The sequence below is a fragment of the Pipistrellus kuhlii genome, unplaced genomic scaffold, assembly GCF_014108245.1.
Source record: "Pipistrellus kuhlii isolate mPipKuh1 unplaced genomic scaffold, mPipKuh1.p scaffold_m20_p_11, whole genome shotgun sequence".
NCBI lineage: Eukaryota > Metazoa > Chordata > Mammalia > Chiroptera > Vespertilionidae > Pipistrellus > Pipistrellus kuhlii.
In genome coordinates, this window is record NW_023425416.1 from 22,624,420 (window position 1) to 22,645,279 (window position 20,860).

General features: G+C 49.5%; 1 protein-coding gene across 4 annotated transcripts in view; it reads right to left on the reverse strand.

Annotated features, from left to right (window-relative positions):
• Window positions 1–20,860, reverse strand: part of FGD5 (FYVE, RhoGEF and PH domain containing 5) — a 112,761-nt gene that overhangs the window by 61,005 nt on the left and 30,896 nt on the right. For all 4 annotated transcript variants that reach the window (XM_036431204.2, XM_045579211.1, XM_036431203.2 and 1 more), the window contains exon 3: window positions 4,012–4,144. In XM_036431204.2, coding sequence (XP_036287097.1) covers window positions 4,012–4,144 — 133 coding nt within the window. The remainder of the gene's footprint in view (window positions 1–4,011; window positions 4,145–20,860) is intronic.

Sequence of the window (20,860 nt, forward strand, 5' to 3'; positions counted from 1 at the left end):
TGATCACTCACACCCTCTCTAGGTCTGTGCCTGCCAGGTGGTTGGCGATGGAAATCGGGGTCCCCTTTTCCCAATGATGTGATGGAGGCACAGAGAGGACAGGTCCTTGCCTTTTGGACAAACACCATGGAAGACAAAGAATCAGGAATAAATGCTCCTTCTCCCCACCTCCCACCCCACCAAGTGGCTAAAAGGAGCCAGGAAAGATTGCTCACTCTGGAAATCTCTCTGCACGCCTGCCCCGAGGCCTGGCAACTCGGGGACTCTTCCACCCGGAGTGCTCTGGAACAGCCTCTTAGGGGTCAGGTTAGCAGCGGGTACAAAGGCTGCTCGCCGAAACACCGAATCCCTTCTGGGATCTGCCCTGGGGGAAATCTTGCATGCGCATCTAAGGAGGCGTATGAGCAGTGCACTGCAATGCTGTTGGCGATGCAAGTACATGAAAAACATGGCAAAGGTCCCTCAGCAGGGGGATGGCGAAATAAACCACCATATATTCATAAAATGGAATACTACTCAGTACTAAAAAATAATCTAGAGTTCTATAGACCAATATGGGAAAATACTAAGAATTCTGTGTACAAACCCAACCAACCCAAGTTACTCCAGGTTTCTTATAGTTCCCCCCCCCCACCCCAAAATGTATTTTACTGATTTTTTACTGAGAGGAAGAGAGAGGGAGAGAGAGCCAGAAACATCGATGAGAGAGAAACATCAACCAGCTGCCTCCTGCACTCCCTCCACCAGGGATGTGCCCGCAGCCAATGTACATGCCTTTGACCTGGGACCTTACAGTCACTCTATCCACCCTATCCACTGAGCTAGACAGGTTTTGGCACGTTTCTTATAGTTTTATATAATTTATGGAAAAATAACTCCACAAACAATAACACTCATTTTCCACTTAAAGTTCTGGAAGGGTTCATGCCAAACTGTGGACCACAGTTACCTCTTTAAGGGCATGGGGATTGGGAAGGAGTATTTCAGGGGGCTTTAGCTGTTACCTGTGACAATTTCATATGCCACAGGGAGAATCTCACAGAGCACATCTCACGTGACGAGAGCGTAATTTTTAAAGGTAATTTCCACTTTGGCACACGACGAAAACCTCACGAAGAAGGACGAGGGGGTGGTGGGACAGAGAACCTCAGCCTCGTTTGACAGATAAGAAGGCTGGGCTTCCGAGAGTGAACTGACCTGCCGGCGGGAATCTTAGACCCGAGTTTCTCCCTCTGTGCTCAGGATGACAGGATGCTCCTGTCTCCGACCCAAGCTCCCCGTGTGGGCCCCGCACCTGGCCGGCCCCGGGCAGGATGGACCAGAGGCCCCTGGCTGTGGCGGGCGCTGCCTTCGTTCCAGGACGTGGCATTGTTGCCGAGCCCCACTTGACCTGAGGCAGGTTGTTTCCCACCCGAAAGCTCTGACCTTCGTGTGTGCTTTTCCTGTGTGTCAGGCATTGTTCTCAGTTTCCATAGACGTGTTTACTCTCATGACTGTTCTGAAGCAGTACTGTGATTGCTTTCCTGATTGTGTAGATGGGAAACTGAGGAACAGAGTGGTTAAGAAGTTGTTCAAACCACTCACGTAGCAAGTGGCAAAGCTGGGTGGGTGTGAAGCTCTTGTTCTCTATGCTACTCTGCCTCTTATAAGCTTCTTATTCCTGGGCGTCTCCAAGGAGCAGCCTGGAGACCAGAAGGCGGGGATGCCGATCACCAGTGTCCAGGGCCCTCGGACCTCATGCCTTTATAGGGATCCTGGGAGGCCAGACCCTCCCTGCTCCCACTTTCCCTTTGACGCTGACTCAGAAACATCAGGTCGTTGTTATGCCCCTACTATGTGGCCAGCACTTCCCCATCTGTGTGCTTATTCAGCCCACAGCCCAGAAGCTACTGTGAATGCTCCCATTTTAGAGACAGGAGGCTGAGTTGCATGACAGAAAGCAACTGGTCAGTGGTAACACAGCTGGAGGGGGAGACGAGGATGATTCCAGAAGAAGGTCTAGCGGAGAACGCTGACTGTGGTAGGAAGCCAACGCGCGGTGGGGGACCTTGAAGCTCAGAAAGTGACACCTGGGAGGCCCCACTGCTCCATCAGCTCTTCAGCTCTTCCAGGCATGGTACCCTCATCTGATTCTGATCTCAGATTCAGACCACATTCCCAATAACTACTATAATTTTCCTGCTCCCAGGTTCCGTGACCTCAGGGATGCCCAGAAAAGGCAAATCCATCTCTAAACAGGCAAGGCAAGCTAACTCAACGTTCCCTTTCCTTCTCCCCCAAAAGTCACTAGTTCCTTTCTAGGAAACAGGGAGGAGTGGAGAGGTAAGAGATGGCCCCCAGGACTGAGGCAAAAAGCCAACGAACACTGGGCTTGGAGCCAGCCAGACCCCCTCCCCCCAACCACCAGCAGTGAGATCTTGGCAAACCACTTAAACTCTCTGAACCTCTTGTGTCCTCAACTGTAAAATAAGGGATGATGGTACTGACTTCGAAACTGTTATAGGGGATAAAAGAGAAAAATGTGAAAGCGTTTGATGCGAGGAAAGCACTCACTTTATCTAGAGGGGGAGAAGCAGGAACAAGGGTGAAAGGGGGAGGGGACGTGGGGTCCGGTGGGAAAGCCCCCTTCAGGGTTCCCCATGGCACTGGCCAGGTCACTTTATGAAAACACTGTACGAAGAGATAAATGATTTTTTAAAAGAAATCGAGGGTATAAAAACAAAATGGAAGACATAACCATTCACAAAATGCTTGGTAAGGGCCAGGCACTCCTGCTGAGTGCTTCTGTGTGAATAGTCTTTCATCAGTGACACAACTACCCAAGGATGAGAGGGAGATGACAGAGTGTGGAAGACGGACACAGGACAAGGTGCCTAAAGGAGGTCTGTCAGGTAGGAGGCAGTGTGCCTCTGCCTTCCCAGCTACTCCCCACAGACAGGCAGGAGAGGGGCCCAGAAGATGGAGTGGAGAGAATTTCAAGCCTCTAACTCTCCCTTGCCTGTCCCCTGTGGTCTCAATTCCTGGCTCTCATCACCCTGTGGTATTTCCCTGGTAACACTGAATAGCAGCTGTGTGACCCTGGGCAAGTTCTTTACCTCTCTGTTTCTTCACATGTAAAATATGGACAGCAATTCTCGGTTCCCAGAAAGGGAGTGTGGAAGGAATGAGATGATGTCAGTGGATGGAAGTGAAGCAGGGCTCACCAATAGCGAGCACATATATTGTGGATTCATACAACGGAGGATCAGAAATATACTTAAAAAAAAACACAGAAAGTTCCAAAAAGCAAAACCTGAAGGCACACAAATAAAAATGATACATGGGCACACCCTGCTGCAGCCTCCATGCAAATAGGTTATAGAAGGGGCTTGAGTAGCCGTGGACTTTGGTATCTGTGGGGATTCTGGAACCAATCCCTGAGGATACTGCGGGACAACGGTAATTAATTACCACCGTGTCCCAGTGCTCCATAGGCAGGTCTGGGTCTCCACTGAGACTGGGATCCAATGACTAGGGCTAGGCAGCCCTTCTCTCAGCCCCACCTCCCAGTGCACCACTGCAGGGTTTGGAGAAACCAACTTTCTCCCCAGACTTCTGGATACAGTTAAGAAAACTCACTTCAGATCCTTTCACTCGTCTCACCCTCATGCTCCCCGCTTTGCAGACGAGGAAACTGAGGTCCAGGGGCCCACGTGATTAGACTCCAGGTCTGTCTTGATTCCTTCAGGAAGCTTTATTCTAGTTCATCCACAAAGGTTCTGGGAAGCCCAAACTTCCACAGACGCGGGAGGATACCAGCAGGAGTAGTCACCCTTACATCACCAACACAGGACCCCGTGTCTGCCGTGCGTCTTAATGCTGCAGCCCCGGCTGCTCTGCGACTCAGGCAGAGCTCTGTATGCAGCGCGGGCCTGGCTGTTTGCCGACAGCTCCCTCCACATCCTCTCTCCACCTTCACATCTCTGATCCCCCACATCCCAGTGGCCCCTTGCCCTGGGAGGGGCACCCTACCTTGTTGGTGAGGCTGGGGTCTCTTGGAGCACTGTCCTCCTCCTCTGAGCTTCCCTGCTCTTCATCCGACGTGAGGTCCTCCTTGGGGGCTGCGGCTGAGATGGGACAGACCTTGTAGGGTTCTGTGTAGGCACTGGGGTCAGAGAAGAGGAGAGAGAAGGTTAGAGCTCTGTGTCCAGCGAAGGCCAAGTATATAGGCCAGGGGACCAGTTAAAGCTATAAGCCAGTAACAAGTGTGCAGAGAGCTCTGTGCCCTTCAAGGAGACCCAGAAGTGAGGAAGACGCAGACACAAACCTTTCTACCTGCCCCCATTCTAGCTATGCTGGCCTCCTTTTAGTTTCTCGAACATGTCAAACTCTTCCCTAGTGCTTTACACATGCTGTCTAAGACAAACCCGTCTCCTGTTAGATACAAGTCAGGCTGTGTTGCTAAAGGAAGGTAGAAATAATTACTATGAGGAGAAGAGATATTCAATATGATTGATCTGGTGGTCTAGACTGGCTGATCAGACAACAGGGTCAGTCCACAGGTGGCCATGTACTCTGAGCCTAAGAAGAAATGCAAGGATGTGGTAGGCAAAGTGTGGGATACACATACCGGCCCCTAATCCCAGCTCTGCCATGAGCTAGGTCATGGACAAGACACATCTCAGGATATTAGTTTTCATCTAGTCTTCTTGGGGATAATTCCCATCTCACGTTCTTGGCAGATGCTATGAGGATCAATGCTTGGAAAGCATATACAGTTGACCCTTGAACAACACTGGGGCCAGGGGTACCGGTCACCTCTGCAGTAGAAAATCCGAGTATAACTGAAGTTGGCCCTCTGTACACATGGGTTTCCAACTGGATAGAAAGCACCACTGACCCTTGAACAAACGTGTTTAAGTGCAGTACAAACCCGTGTTGTTCAAGGGTCAACTCTAGAGATATGATAACAATCTCATATCTATACTGCTATGGCTACTATGTATGCATTCCATTAATTAATTCATATATGCACTCAATAAATACTTACTGATTTCCTGCTTTACGTCAAGCCCAGAGCTAGACAACCAGGAAAACACAAGTGACTAAAGCAGAGATGGTCCCTGCACTCAAAAAGGAACACCTAATCCTAATGTATGATCACACATTGTGAAAAGTAAAGGATGGGAAGGAGGTGCTTCCATAGAGAATAACGAAGTGGAACGGTTTAGATGGTTCAGGGAGGGCCTCTCTTGAGTGTGAGACCAGGAGGAGAAGGAGCCAGCTTGGTGACAGCAGGAGAACGTGTTCCGGGCGGGGAAAGCAGCTACAGAAAGGCATGGAGGCAGCAAAGCGCTTGGCATGTGGCACAGACGACCTGGAGAAGACTTCTCCCTTCTGGAATTCCATCCCCACAGAGGCGGCTCTGGCCCCATAGTTACCCCCTTGCCCTGATCCCTGTTCCTGGCCTCTCTCTCCACACAGCAGAGTAACTAACTGTTCTACAGTAGAGATCGGGCCATACTCCTCTCCTGCTCAGAAATCTTCCTTTGGCGAGATGGTCCCAGACTTCTCACAAGACCCTGCTCTCCCCTTAAGAGGAATGGCTACATTAGGTCCATGACTTCCTATGGAGGATTACCAGTCGTGGTAAGAGATGGAGCAGTTGACTGTGTCCCTGTACTCTGAAGTGGAGAGAATTTCATGAGGAGGAGAAGGAACATGCCAGGCCTTTCCTAGAATGTGTTGTAAAGGAGGAAAGGGCTCCCAGTCAAGCTTCCCACAGGGTGCTGGTGTCACCATGCTCCCAAGCAGCAAGCCAGAAATCTGAGCATCTCCTTGCACAGCCAGCCCCTACTTAAGCATTACAACCCCTTCCAGTTTTGCTGTTAAATATCTCTCACCACTGCTTGCATCTCTATCCTAGCCTCTGTGGTCCAAGCCATCTGTGGCCTGGACAGACATCTGTAACAGCTGCTTTCCTGTTCTTTCCTGTCCCACCCTGGCTGCCCTCCAATCTGTTCTCCACCCGATGGCCAGGGGACCTTGTCAAACCCAATCTGAGTATGTAACCCTCTTGCTTAAGTTGTTCAGGGATATTCCAGTGCTATTAGAAGTCAAATCCAACAGCTCAGCCTGTCAGGCAAGGCTCTGGTCAACTCGGGACACGGGAAGGTGGGTGTCCTTGGGCCCTGATGCTTGCTGTGAAGTCTGCCCAACATCAGATACTGCTGGGCATCACAGAACTAAGGGCTCTGGCTCAAACCAAGCACAGGGCTGTATTCCACGGAGCCCAACTGAGCCCTGGGGAGAGAGCTCATGAAAGCCACCCATTCCTGCTCAGCCCCCGGGGAAAGGGAGGCGCTGGATCAAGGTCACGTGGCAAATCCAGGCCAACACATGTTACCTCTGCAGAGGCCTCTCCCAATGCTCAATCCCATTTTATAGGCATGAATTCTCTCAGAGTGCTGAGGAGTGTTGATGTCAGGCTGCAAGGGCAAAGCAGGTTTTGTTTTTTGTTATTTGTGCTGTTTTTTTATTTTATTTTAAGAGGCAGAGGATTGCAGAGATGAGAGCTCACATTCCCATGTAAGCTCCCATGTGTTCAAATCCTGGCACGCCACTTATTGGCCATGTTTAACCTTTCCAAGCCTCAGCGGTGCCTAATTAATTGAACTGTTGGGGGATTAATGACTTAAATCATGTAAAACAGCTCTCTTATTTTATTATTTATCTACTGTTGTCTTCAAGTCAACTAATTTTTAGCATGTGCTATAACTCTGGTTCCATCCTAAGTGATAATACCCATGAAGTCACACTGTGTGTTCTTCTAACACTTTAAAATAAAACATATAGGCCTAGCTGGTTTGGCTCAGTGGATAGAGTATCGGCCCACAGACTGAAGGTTCCTGAGTTTGAATCTGGTCAAGGGCACGTACCTCAGTGGCAGGTTCCTGGCCCTGGTTGGGGTGTGTGCAGGAGGCAACCAATCAATGTGTCTCTCTCACATAGATGTTTCTCTCTGTCTCTCCCTCTCCTTCCCACTCTCTTTAAATATTAGTGGGAAAATATCCTCAGATGAGGATTAACAATAAAATAAAATCTATATATATAAAACCCAAAGCGACTGGTTAACTGTTTGACCAGTCCACCATTTGACTGGTTGCTATGATGTGCACTGACCACTCGGGGGTAGACACTCAATGCAGGAGATGCCCCCTGGTGGTCAGTGTGCTCCCACAGCAGAAGTGCCACTCAGCTGACCTGACAGGCACCAGACACTGGGCTCATGGCTGGCGAGCCCAGCTGCAGCAGTGCGAGCCTCTCTCGCCTCCTTGGCAGTGCTACGGAGCGGCGGCAGGTGCAGTGGACAGAGATGAGTGGGCGCTGGCTGCTCTAGCAGGGCTCAGGTTCCTCCCTGGCAGTCTGTGGGAGCATCTCACACACTACTACATCCCCAGAGTGGTCCCAGATATTGAGAGGGTGCAGGCCAGACTGAGGAACCCCAACAGTGCATGAATATGTGCACCGGGCCTCTAGTAAACCATATAATTATTAATCTATAACATTTGACTCAAATGATCTTGCTCAGCATTGGAAATTCCCAGATCTCACAGAAATAAACCCGGTGACCTCTGACCCACCAACCATCGTCCTCAGTCCAACCTCAGCTGTGGCTAGAAATGTGGCCCATATTCTTTTATTTCTACTTCTTCTTGTGACTTCTGGTTTCTCAAAAGACTCCCTAAAACAGAAGTCAGGAGGAAAAGGTTCAGGTGCTCTGATGATATTTCTGACTTTTTATTTCACTGTGAACACAACAAATGAGGACAAATTGCCATTAAAAATGTGCTTTCACAACAGAAAAGAGCAAGTACCATCCAATGTCTTTGACATCTCAATGAAAGTTATAGCGACAGACCTTACCTTGGGGAGAAATCAGTTAAATAAGCAAACCAAAACATTCTGATTCTAAGACCACAAGTGTCTACAGATCTGCTCCTTCAGACCCTTGATAGCTGCTACCAGGCTGAGCTTCAAACCCAGGGAAAGAAAACAGTCTGAGAAATGTTTCCTTGACACCTTCTGTCCAAATGCTCTGGCAGGCAGGCCCTGGCAGAACTTGTGTCTTGGGTGAGTAAACACTTCTTCCCTTGAGGAAACTGACTGGGAACCCTTACATACCACATCCATCTCCCCAGTCTGTCAACATACAACTCTGAGATGGATCCTTTGCACAGTATGGTCTAAGGAAGACTGCAAAGCTTTATATTTTTGGCTAGCTGGTGCCTGTCTGTTTGGTTTTTCAGTCATCAAAAAGCAAAAACAAAAACAAACAAACAAACAAACAAAAAAACCCAAAGAAACATAAAAACTATTAAGACCCCTCCATGTTCCAGGCTGTCTTATAGGTACTAATGGAAAACAAATAGACAATGTTTTTGTTCTACAACCTCTCTAATTGAAATACCTATTATAACCATAACTAAGTGAGGTATTGTTTCTAGACAGCTTCTGTGCATCTACCAATACATTACATATAAGAAAGCCCTCTAACTCAACCACGGACTCATCTGTATCCTCTTCCATCCACTCATCCACCCATCTGACCATCCATCCAACTACACATCCACTTAGCTATCTATCCAGCCATCCTCCCATCTACCCCCTTAGCTATCCAGCCATCCAATCATCCACCCTTCTACCCACCCATTCCTTCACTCACTTATTCAACAAATACAGATTAGCGCCTACTTCAAGGAGCTAACACATGGAGGAATCAAAGGTGACTGGAGTACTCTCTCTGGCCTCAAAGAAAGTACAGGGCAAAGTTCTGGTTAAGAGGGTGGACTCAGAACTCGGACTGCTTGGTTTGAATTCCAGCTCTACTTTAAGCAAGTCACTTCCCACGCCTCAGTTTTCATTTTTTCATTTTTAAAAATCTCTACATCAGGAGTCATGAAAGATGCCAGAAAAACAGGCAAAAAAAGCCACATGGTCAGGGCTGTGAGTGTAGAGACCAAGGGGCCTAAACCTTGGCATCAGATAGAAGAGAGTCACTGTGTAACCTTAGGCAAGTCACCCAACCTCTCCGTTTCTTATCTGTAAAGTGGGGATGGTTACGTAGGTTCATTGTGGGATTAAATGAGAACATGATAGAGACACTTTCTGGCATGTAGTAATTCCTTTCTAGCCAACCCAGAAGAGCCTGCACAAGGCCCAAGTTCTAAACCCCCAGACTGATCTCCAGGGAGCTGTGTCCTCCCTCTGGGTCAACTTGTGCTTTAAAAGGGACATAAATTAAAGCTGCACAGAGCTCATTACCTTGAGTGACCCTTCCAATGAGCACAGTCCTCTCCAGCGGGCTAGAGTCATAAAAGGACATGTGCATCCATGTGGGGAGACCAGCACGTTGTAACCCGGCCCAGAGCTGTCCGACTCTGCCCATGAAGTCCACTCCTAGGACACTTGCTGGGAGTCATAACCCCCAGCACAGCCAAAAGGGCCTAATAACTCATAAAAAAAAGAAACAGTCCCTCCCCCACCCCCCCAGGGATCTCTCAGCAGGCGCTTTGGCCCCAAAGTCTGTCTTTGCTGGTGCTCTAACATGTGTGGAGGAGGCCAGATTGCAGATGCAACATCCTTTGGCTCCTCCAAGATGGACTAGGACCTTTCCAAAGCTGCCAGCTCCGTGGGGAGCTTCAGGGATGGGAGCTGGAAAGTTTGCGATGGAGAAGACAGGATGACGGATTTGGCGAACATGACTACCCTAATTAGCAGAGCGGCTAGAAGGGTTTGGAAGTGGACGGAGGGGAGGGCTAGATGCACAATCAGGGATTTCCAAATCTTCAGACTTTCAATCCTGTCTCTTGCCTACTTCCCATACCACTTTCAGAGTTCACTCAGAGGATCCCTCTCCAGGGGTCTTCAAACTACGGCCCGCGGGCCACATGCGGCCCACAGAGGAGTCTGATCGGGCCCGCCAGGTTTTTTGGGCAGTGAGCGCAGCCAAGGTGTTACAGTAGGAATTAGTAGTTCATATAGTCCGGCCCTCCAGCTCTCTGAGGGACCGTGATCTGGCCCCCACTTTAAAAAGTCTGAGGACGCCTGGTTCCCCAGCTGGCACCTTCTACTCTGATCCTTCCTTGTCACTCAAAGCTGACCCCTCCCATGCTTCCCTTTCTCAAAGGGACAGTGGGATTTTCACAGATAGAGCTATCTGCCCTGGAACTGGGAACCTTCAATCCGATACAGTGGAAAGAGCTGAAGAGGAGAGGGGTCCAAAACTGGGAGTCCTGGATTCATCTCTAACCTAGAAGAGAGTCACTGTGTAACCTTAGGCAAGTCACCCAACCTCTCAGTTTCTTATCTGTAAAGTGGGGGTGATTACATAGGTTCATTGTGGGATTAAATGAGAACACAATAGAGTCACTTCCTGGCATGTAGTAAGCATGATCTGGCTATAGGACCATCCTGTTGGGTCTCAGTTTGCACATCTGTGAAGTAGAGGTAGAGAAACAAAGCACTCAGAAACAAAATGCCTCATTTTTCAATTTTTAAAAAAATCTGTAAGTCAGGAGTCATGAAAGATGTCAGGGAAATAGGCCAAAGAGCCACTTGGTCAGCGCTGTAAGTTTAGAGACCGAAGGGCCTAAACCTACACATGTGAAGCTGTGTGTTGAGGCCAGACTGCATGCCTCCCTCAGCATGGAGGCCAGGCCCTGAGAGCAGCTGCCTGTCTGGAGCCTCCTCACGTCGAGAGTGAGGCTCCGCTCCGTTCCCTGTCAGAGGGAACGCAATCTGCACCCAGGGTCAGCCAAGGGATAGTGCCTGAATTGGTTCCCAGAAACGGGACTGAAGGGGAGGCTTTTTAAAAAATTTAGTTTCCATTTTTCACTAAGTAAAAACAGAAGTATGTCCTTGCTCTCTGACCTGTGACATCCCCACCCTTCCTCTTAAAACACAGTGTCAATGGTTTTATAGGGATTTGTTTTGTGTTATAACATTTTCATTGAGTTATAATTCACATATTATAAAGTTTACCCCGTTAAAATGTACAATGCATTGCTTTTCAGTATATGCACAGAGTTGTGCGACCATCCTCAATCGCCATCTAATTCTAGAACATTTTCATCAACCTAGAAAGAAACTCCATACCCTTTAGCAGTCAATCGTACTCTTCCCTCCCCCAATGCCTGGCAACCACTAATCTACTTTCTGTCTCTATGGATTTGCCTGTTCTGCACATTTCATATCAATGAAATCAGACAACATATGACATTTTGTATCTAGCTTTTTCCACTTAGCATAATTATTTCAAGACTCGCCTCTGTCCTACGACTTCATTCCTTTTTATGGCTGAATAATATTCCACTTCGGCAATATAAGAGACTAAGGATAAAGGGCACAAGTGTTAGAATTCCATCTTCTGAGGTCAGGACCAGGGTCCGCCGCTTGTCAGCCAAATGGCCCTAGGTCAGTTGCTTAACCTCCCTGCCTCAGTTTCCTCATCTGTAAAATGGAGCTGGTAACAGTAATTACCTTTTCAGGGTTAATGAGATGATGTGCATGAATGAGGTAGCTGGTCTGTTCAGCACAGTGCCTAGCTGTTTTATTTGCTACAATCAGTTTGAGCTATTACCAAGGGCCGAACTAATCAGGCTTTAGCTCCTCAAGGTCTTACAGACTGTTCTAGGCCCACCTCTGACACCAACTTGCTGTGTGACACTGGGTGGACCCTGTCCTCTCTCTGGGCCTTAGTTTCCTCATCTGCAGCATGGGCTCCATGGTTGGTGATCCTGAACACCCAGCCCAAAACACGAGGAAACTGGAACACATCCTCCTCCTGTTGTCTCTGCTCTGGGATTCAGGCCACAGGAGAGGCGGGAGGGGCGGGGAGCCACTGCTGCCACCTGGAGCAGCCGGAGAGGATGCGATGGCTGCAGATTCATGAAGGCACTATAATTCCATAACCACACACCACATCTGAACATCTGAAGCTGCCAGGAACCACGAGAGGGGCAGTTTGTGGTTTCTGTGTGTGGTATCTGAAAAAGTCACCCTTTCCCACCTCTCACTTCCACATACCGAGTTGAGTGCATCTTATATCCCATTTGATCCTCTCCACCACGTAATAAGGCAAGCACCATTATCATCCCCATTTTTCATCTGGGTAAACTGAGGCTCTGTGAAGTTAAACAGCTTGCCCAAGGTCCTCTCTGCTATTCCCCTTCCATCAGCTTCTCCCAGGCAGAACCATAAGCAGATGGCTTATAGCTGGACCTGCTCCTTAGACACAGTCATGCCCCTGGTTCACTGCTGTCTTCCCTGTGCTGGGAGGCAGACATGCGCATGTGCCAAAGGTGCCAGGACACAGAAGTGTCCACAGTGCAACTGGCACAGGAGGGCGGAGGGTGGGGCCTTTCTGACATGCAGGACCACAGGAGTCACACGTGCCCAGCGTGGAGTGCTTAGGTCAGAACATAGGAAATCAATCACACAGAGCCAGACAGAGACAAACACACTAGGGCTCAGATCCGGAAGGAATGGTGATGAAGCAAGGGCAACACACTTTAACCCAGACACACAATGACACACATGCACCCTCATCATACGGTTGATCTTATGCTCTTGTTGACCTTCATCCACGTCCTCTGCCTCCAATGGAAAACAAGCATTTTCAGAAAAATGCTTCTCTTTGGCAAAGGCCTTTAAGATCCTATAAATCCACCTTGCTTCTCCAGGGCACAGGCTGCAGCCGAGAACAGATGTCTGGGACGTCTGCTGACGGATCCTCCTCTCCAGACCCAGTGCCAGCCTCACCTCCTACTCCAGGAAGCCTTCTCTGACTACTAAGGCAGGTCTACCAGGAAGATAGTAAGGTGTAAGCTTCCTACCTGCATGGGTCTCTTTTAAGGCTCTACAAATTATTTTATATTGTTAATTGCATAATCCCCCCTCCCCCAAGTTGGGTAAGCTTCAGAACCTGCCCCTGCCCAGCCACACCTACTTGCACAGGCACCAGTACTCACAAACACCCATCATCTTAGCTTTTGACAAGATTTATCTTCCTCACCAAACCTAAGCGCCTTCCTGCCAGGCCACCACATTAAACTGCACTTAGCAGGTGCTCACGTAATACCTCCTGGTTTTAACGGACTCATGGGGAAGCACCTCTAGCCAGGTCCCTGTGTACATCCGTGAACAGACACAGACTGAGATGCACCAAAATCATCTCTGTCCTACGTGGTGCTGGGGGTTCAGGGGTGAAGGAGACACCCCTTATCTGCCCCTAGGGCAGACAGATAGGAGCTGAGTGCTTTGAGAAAAGGGATCCTCAATCTGTCTGCTGCAGGGGAGGGAACACAGGAGGGGTCTAGCCCAGGGTGAGAACTAAGCTGAGTCTGAAAGTTGAGTGGGAGACAGAGAAAAGAGTGGCAGGGGAGAACATTCCAGGCAAGTTTACACACAGGCACTGAGAGAAGAAATGCCAGGGCAAGAGTATGGGGAGCCACAGTCATCCACTATGAGGAAAGGAGGTTTGGGAGAAGAGGCTGAGGAGGCCGTCGGGGCCTCCAATGATGGGCCACGGCACCTGCGCTGTGCATCCCAGGAGCACTGAGGAGCACCGGGGAGCACCGAAGGGTTCTAGCCAGGAGAAGCACCTGACCAGCTGTGCTCCCTGGCGAATTCATCCTGGCCACCTGTGAACGGCAAAGGGAGGGAGACACCCTGGAGGCTGGAGACCACAGGAGGCTACAGTCTGGGGAGCTGGGGGCAAGCCTGTGGGATGAAGACGAAGGTGCAGGACATAACAAACTAGTATCCTCATTTCACAAGTGAGAAAGCTGAGGCTCTGAGAAGCTCAGGGATTTGCTCAGGGTGACCCCGCTAGCAAGTGGCAGTCCTAAGACTTAAATTCAGGTCCTCTCACCCCACATATAACCCTTGCTTCTTCACAGGTGATTCGAGCATGTAAAAGCAATGACAATGCCTGACACCTGGCATGGATTCAATGAAGTTAAGTGTCCTTTCCAGTTTTTATTCAGGCTTTAAAAACAAACAAAACAAAACAAAATAACCTTACTTCCAGTATAATCAACATAGGACCCATTTCCCCCCTCAAAAAAATTTCAATTTATACACTCTTATTAAGGGACATTTCTGTGAGGCCAGCCTGTACTGCAGGGTTACAGGGCTGAATGGGACTGGCCTGTTCCTTTCCCATCTTGTCCTCACAGCTGGGCTGTGGGCTCCACAAGGACAGCGAGCTCTGCTGTGGGTTTATTATGGCTGGGACAAGTCACCCATTTAACAGGTTGGGAAATTGAGGTCCAGAGCCAGGAGGAATATCTATCACTCAGCTCAACACTCTTTCCACTGCTCCCGGGAGCCTCTCATGGGAGGAGGGGTTTTAGAGGCTTATAGGGGTTGGCAGTCTGGGGGAGGACAAGAGGGAAGGAACTGGGGTGCCTGGGAAGTGAGACCTTTCCCTTCAACAACAACAAAAAGCCTCATTCTTGAGGTGCGAAGAGGGGCACCTGCCCTCAACCCCAGACACATCTTCAGGGCTCCTGCAGGCAGGCTGCCCCTCCTCCAGCCACCTCCTAGGCCTTGTCTTGCATTTCCTGTAAACATGGACACTTCCTCCATGGGGAGAGCCTGGCAGTGCCGGGGCCACACCCAGCCGCCCTGTGAGTCTAACACACAATGGCTGGCTGGGGCTCCAGCTGGCCACTCCACACCCCAGACATTCCCTGGGAAGCAGAGAAATGCCACCCTTGCTAGAGCTGGACGGTTTAATGCTCCCATGACAAAATTAGGCAAAGTAAGGTGGAGGGTGCGGGGGGGGGGGGGGGGGGGGGGGGCGAGGGGAGGAAAGAGATTTGCCCCAGGCAATACGGCAAATCTGCAGCAAAATGTGGGGTCATGTCCTCTCGCCTCTGAAACCCCAGCACCTTCTATGTCAACTGCTTGAGTGAGAATGCTAACAGCACAGAATCTGGAGCCTGCCCACCTGCTTCCAAAACTGGTTCTCTGCCACTTCCCAGAGAGTCAACCTGGGTGAGTTTTCTCTGCCTCAGTTTGCTCATCTGTGAGGTGAGGAGAATAACAGTACCTATTCTCATTGTTGCTTTTTGTGTGAGGATTTAGTGAGTTGGCATATAAAAACATCTAGAACAGTGACTCTGACACAGTAGCTATGTTGTTGCTGTTTTAAATGTTTACTGAAAGCTCCATCCAGGGCAGGCCCAGGCCTTCAGACTACAGCCCACTAAGGACACATTTTGGGGTTGGATTTTTCAACCTCAAAATAGTGGAGAGTTAGAAGGGCTGTTCCGGGAATCAGGAAATTCCTGTTCTTCTAATCACCCTGTGGCCTTGGGCAAAACCATTCCTTCCTGTCTCAGTTTCCTCATCTGTAAAATGGCGATGAAAATCCCTGCTCTGCCTACCCACCTCACAGGTTGTCGGGAGGTCGAGGGAAACAGGGGGCAGGAAAGCAAACTGGCAGGCTCCGGGTTTAAAATAGAGGACAGCATTCCCAAACAAGTCATCACAAAAATCTCATTCTTACAGTCCTTCGTGGCATAGTGTTAAGATTATGGCTACCCCAAGGGCGTCCTGTGTACCAAGCCCTGGCCAAGTCCCTACCTGCACGGTCTCCTTTACTCCTCACACAGGACAAAAGGGGCATATTATCAGCCCGAGTCACAGATGACAGAACTGAGGCTTGTGAAGTGGTGGAGTCAGGACCAGAACTGATCTCCCGACTCCAAAGAGATTACATATGCTGCCTCTAGGGGAGTGATTCCCTAAGTTTGGTCTCCTTTGATTTTTCCCAAAAGCTTCGGCTCTAAGAATTGCATAGCACTTGACAGTCTACAAACACTTCAACATATTTCATCTCCGTTGATTCTCCCTACAACCTGTAAGGCAGGCATCATTACTTCCAACTAAGAGGAGAAACTGGGGCCCAGAGAGGCTGAGCGACCTGACCCTGAATGGTGGTTCTCGACTCCCCAGACCCAGTGCAAGGGGCATGTCAGGTGACTGCCCGCCATGGGCCTCGGTGCCATGTGAGCAGTTTTTGGGGCCTGTGGCCCAGGATCTGGAAGTGTTTATGAGCTAAGCAACTAAGCCTGCCTTCTTTTCTTTTTTTTCTTTCTTTCTTCTTTTTTTTTTTTTTTTGTAATTGCTTTGAAATATGGGTTCTGAGAGTTTGGCTGCAGCACCATCTGGCACAGCCTGCTCCCCGCACACCCAGGACAGAGACTGCAACAATGGGAGGCTGGGAAAACCACCCAGCACATAGGCCATCCTGGCGTGGGACGAAAGGAAAGTGCTGGAAATGAGGCTATGAGCTGGAACACAGAACCGAGAGGCCGGCACGGCACCCTGTTCCCTCAGCCCCGTCCTCACAAATCCTGTCTTCCAGCTCCCCTGTGGAGGACCCCTTAAGCCCCCAAACTGGCTGAAACATTTTCTTCTGCATGAAGATCAGACTGCGTACCCAGGTTTTCAATGAAAACAGGGTCTGGGCGTGTGGCCTCAGAATCTGCGTTTATAACGAAACCCCAAGTGAGTGATTCAAGGAGAAAAGTCTTACGTGAAGCAAGTTGGAAAGTTGCATCACCTAGGGAAGAGTTTTCATAGGAGCACGTTGCCTTTACCTAAGTAAACAGGGTGTGGTGGGCATGGGCTCTCACCTCTGCGTCGACACCCAGCTCCAAATCCAGCCTGCAAGCAGCCAGAATTCTCATCTCTTCGCCCTTTCTCTACCGATGGGGCCCCTGGCCCCCAACGTTAGTCTCAGTCCTTCCAAATTTGAGGATTCATTTTCTCACTGGTCAGGGAGGAACTGGAGACCTTCATTGAGTGCCGCAGGGTCCTATGATAAAGTGTATGAAGGTGGTGCACCAATGGGAAAGCTTGTAAAACAGCATACTGGGGTGATCTGCACTCCAGCGCTCACCTCAGCTATGCTGCTTCTGATGCAAAGCCCACTTTGTAACTCTGCTTGAGCGTCTGGGCCCTGTCTGGATAACCTCTCTCACATCCCAGCCTCAGTAAGCGGAGTCCCCCCCGTCTTCATCCTGCCTGCCCCACTGCTCCCCGACTCCCTTATTCGAGAAACTTTGGAAACCTCTCAGAGCGGGAAGAGAAACTACTACTAGATACAACTGCAAGGATGCCACAGCCTTCCATGAAGAGATGAGAACTCCGTCCCCGAAGTCACTCAAGCACTGGATTGGTGAGAACTGAAGCATTCATTGAGAGATGGTATACCCCCTTCTCAAAAGTCCCTTCCAGTCCCAAAGTGACGAACAGTTTTCATTCAAACTTCCCAGAGTTGAATAAACTATGGGTGGATGAGGCCAGCATGTTGGGGATGACTTCAGAATGCAACAGATGAAGCCTTTCTTGCCGGTGAATCCCCATCTGCCTTCCGAACCCTTACTTGGGGACGGGGCATCAGGAATATTTTATTGACATGTACTAGTGACAGAAAAGGAAAAATAAAATAAACCAAACAAATGGAAACCTAGAAGCTCTCTCTCTATATATTTTCTGAGTGAGCTAAGGCAGATTTTCTGTTAACTCTTAAACACCTGTCTTCCCACCTACTCTAAGACCCAGGGGTGGGGACCTCCTTGCACACCTGAGAGGGTAACCAGACACCCATCATGGACTTTTACAACTGACCAGACCGGCAGTATTGGGTAAATAGGGGAAAAGAAGGACAGACTTTCCAGCAAGGAAAAACAGCACTAACAGTGGCATGGCGAGACAACAGGGTTTTTTGTGTTCTATTTTGGAGAAAGTGGGGTTTCCTTTTTATTCAAGCACAACACTAATTTAGTTTTCCCAACAAGGGATTATTAGCTCCATTTCACAGATTTAAAAACTGAGGCACATAAAATGACTAGACCCAAATCACAGAGCTGTTAAACTGTGTTGCCAGGGTTTTAAACCAAGTCTGACTGAAAAGCAAGCTGCTTGGGCACTGCCAGCTACCCTCACCTGGGCAGGCTGGCTGTCTTTGAAGAAACCCTTTCTCCTATCCCTGACTTCACATAAACACAGAAATGTCAGCCAGGTCCCAGAGCTGCCTTCCTCTGGAATGGACCTGAGGGAGAGGTGACTTCTCCACAAAGCTGGTTAAGGAGAAGCCACGTGGTTAGGGGAGTGTTTCTCGAAGGGTGAACGGGGGTTATCTGGAGGATTGGTTACAAATGCAGATTCCTAGGCCACCCCCCCCCCCCACCCCGACCTTGTGGATCAGAAGCTCTGGGTGTGGAACTTAGAAATCTGCATTTTGATAGGTGTCGGGTTTTTGTTGATGTTGTTGTTTTTAGGCGTATTAAGATGTAAGAAATGCAGTACCTGAAAGGATCAGGAGGAAAATCAGGTTCAAATCCAAGCTCCCCTAGTGTACCATACTACCGTGTTTCCCCGAAAATAAGACATCCTCTGAAAATAAGGCCTACTTACAGGTTTCCTTCTGAGTGAAATATAAGGCATCCCCCCGAAAATAAGGCCCCCCCTAGGCTAAACATGAGAGATTTGGTCCACTGATTCTGAAAGAAATGGAGTCACAAGAAATTCACCAGGAAATTCAGGAATTGGATTGTTATGATGATGTTCCAGAAGATGATGACATGATTGTCATTGAATAAATGAGTAAATTCTTGATACTGTAGGACTCACAGTTTGTCTGGTTTGTGTTGACAACTACTGTACTACCGTACCGTATACAGGTAATAAATTTCCTTTATTTTCATTTAACAATAAATGTGTACCGTATTCTTCTTCATGGAAAAATAAGACATCCCCTGAAAATAAGACCTAGCACATCTTTGGGAGCAAAAATTAATATAAGACACAGTCTTATTTTCGGGGAAACAGGGTAGGTAAGCCACTTCTCTTTTCTGAGCCTCAGTTCCTCTACCTGTCTGGTGGGGAATCCCAAAGGGTTGCTGTGAGGATCAAAAGAAGTTGGGAAAGCTCTCTAGATAACCAAGACTCCTACATTCTCTCCAGCCTAGTTCTTTGTCCGTGAAAAATGCTCCCTGATGGGGAGGATCTGGCTGGGTCCTTCTCAATTGCAGAGGTAGGGGAGAAGGGCAGGGTGAACCCGGCATGTTCCCCTGCCCCAGGACTGGTGAGTCTCATGGCGTCCAGATGGCGCTGTGCATGCAACGCCTGCCGTGGCACCCTGGGGCGGAGGGCTGTCTGCCGTCGGGTCTGACGCAGTGTCGGTCCCCAAGGGAGCATCTCGGGAGGGAAGGGGGAGCCCAGGCCAAGACTTCAAGGCGAAGAGGAAAAGACACAGCGGAGGACATCTGGCACGGCACATCTGCCTCCTCCTCCTCGCAAGCTCAACCCTCACGTTTAACACATGTGCAGGACAGTCTCCACGCTGCACAGACCCCCAGGGCTCCGAGGCTGTTAAGTAAGCACCCTGTGATGCTGTGCAGTGTTTACAGAGACCCCGCTGTGTGCCAGGTATTGTGCTATGTTCAGGATGGGGACCCTTCTTTTCATGGAGAGCCAGAAACTAAAAAGGGGGGAAAAATAAATAAATCAAGCAAAATGTCAAACACGAGAAAAAGGCAACTCGATTTAGATTCCCTTTTCCTTGAAGGAATAGCAAGTATTCAACTCCCAGGATTTCAAAATTAAGAACAAGAGACCTAAGACTTCGTTTGATAAATATAACAACTCTTAAAAACACAGTAATTGTTTTCTATTTTAATAGCGGGGAGGAAGCACGGCACAGAGGTCTCCCCGGGCCAATCCGTCTTGGACGAGATAATGCCATGGACAATGGACGAGTGTTTGACACCCACCCTCCTGTCCAACTACCGACCCGTCTCTCTGTCCACTCTCCACGTACCCGTCTTCCTATCCGAACACAAAACCGGGCACGCAAACCTCCTGCCAGACGTCGGAGAGGCGGGAGTTTGGGGTCCACAGGGAGCTAGCTCAGGAACACGCACACACAGCCACAAAACAGAAAGGCAAGAGAAAGGCCCTGGGGAGTCACAAGAGAAGGAGAGAAAACTGCTGGGAAAATTCAGGTGACACTGGAGGTGCCACTCATTTCAAAAGCTGCAACAAAGTCTTCGTGGAGGAGGGGACACTTAAAAGAGACTGAACTGCACCCTCCGGGAGAAGGTGAAGCTGCAGAAGGCGTGTCAGAGCAGCCGGGCACAAAGCAGAGTCTGGGCAAAGGCTCAGGAGGTGCAAGAGGACAAGATGGAGTTCTGACTGAGGGATGGAGAGGGGAGCACAGAGATTTTGGAAGAAATGGGTGCAAGGCCTTGAGGTTAGGCGCTGGGCCCTGCTGGGAAGAGTGGAGCCAAGGAGAGGGAGCAGGCCTTGCAAACTTCACAGCCCGATGGGGCCTGTGGGACCTGCTATATGCCGCTCTGGTGATGGGGAGAGGGCTGCTCTTAGAGGTGTCTGGTCCCCCAGGAAGGCTGTTCCCAGCCCCCCCAGGAGTGGCTGGTCTCACCGTGCAGCAGGAAGGGTCTGAAATCTCAGGGTCTGCTCGCTGGAGAAGCCCCCAACCCTGCATTCTTTGTGGGGAAAGGGCGGAGGGACCTGATTTGAGGACAACTCAGTGTTTCTTCGGGGGAATGTGCAGTTATATTTCCCTGGGTTCCAGAAAACTGCAGCGACCCAAGATGTAACGCCTTTTTAAGAACAAAAGCAACACTGACTTCACTGTCAAGTCAGGCCAAGGGCTGCACTAAGCAGGGATGGAGCCAAACACCCTGATTTTAGCAACTGCCCGAGTCTTCTTTGGGGAAAAAGGACGGCAGGAAGCCACGGTCTGAGACCCTGGACACTGCAGGAAGCAGGTGGGAGAGGG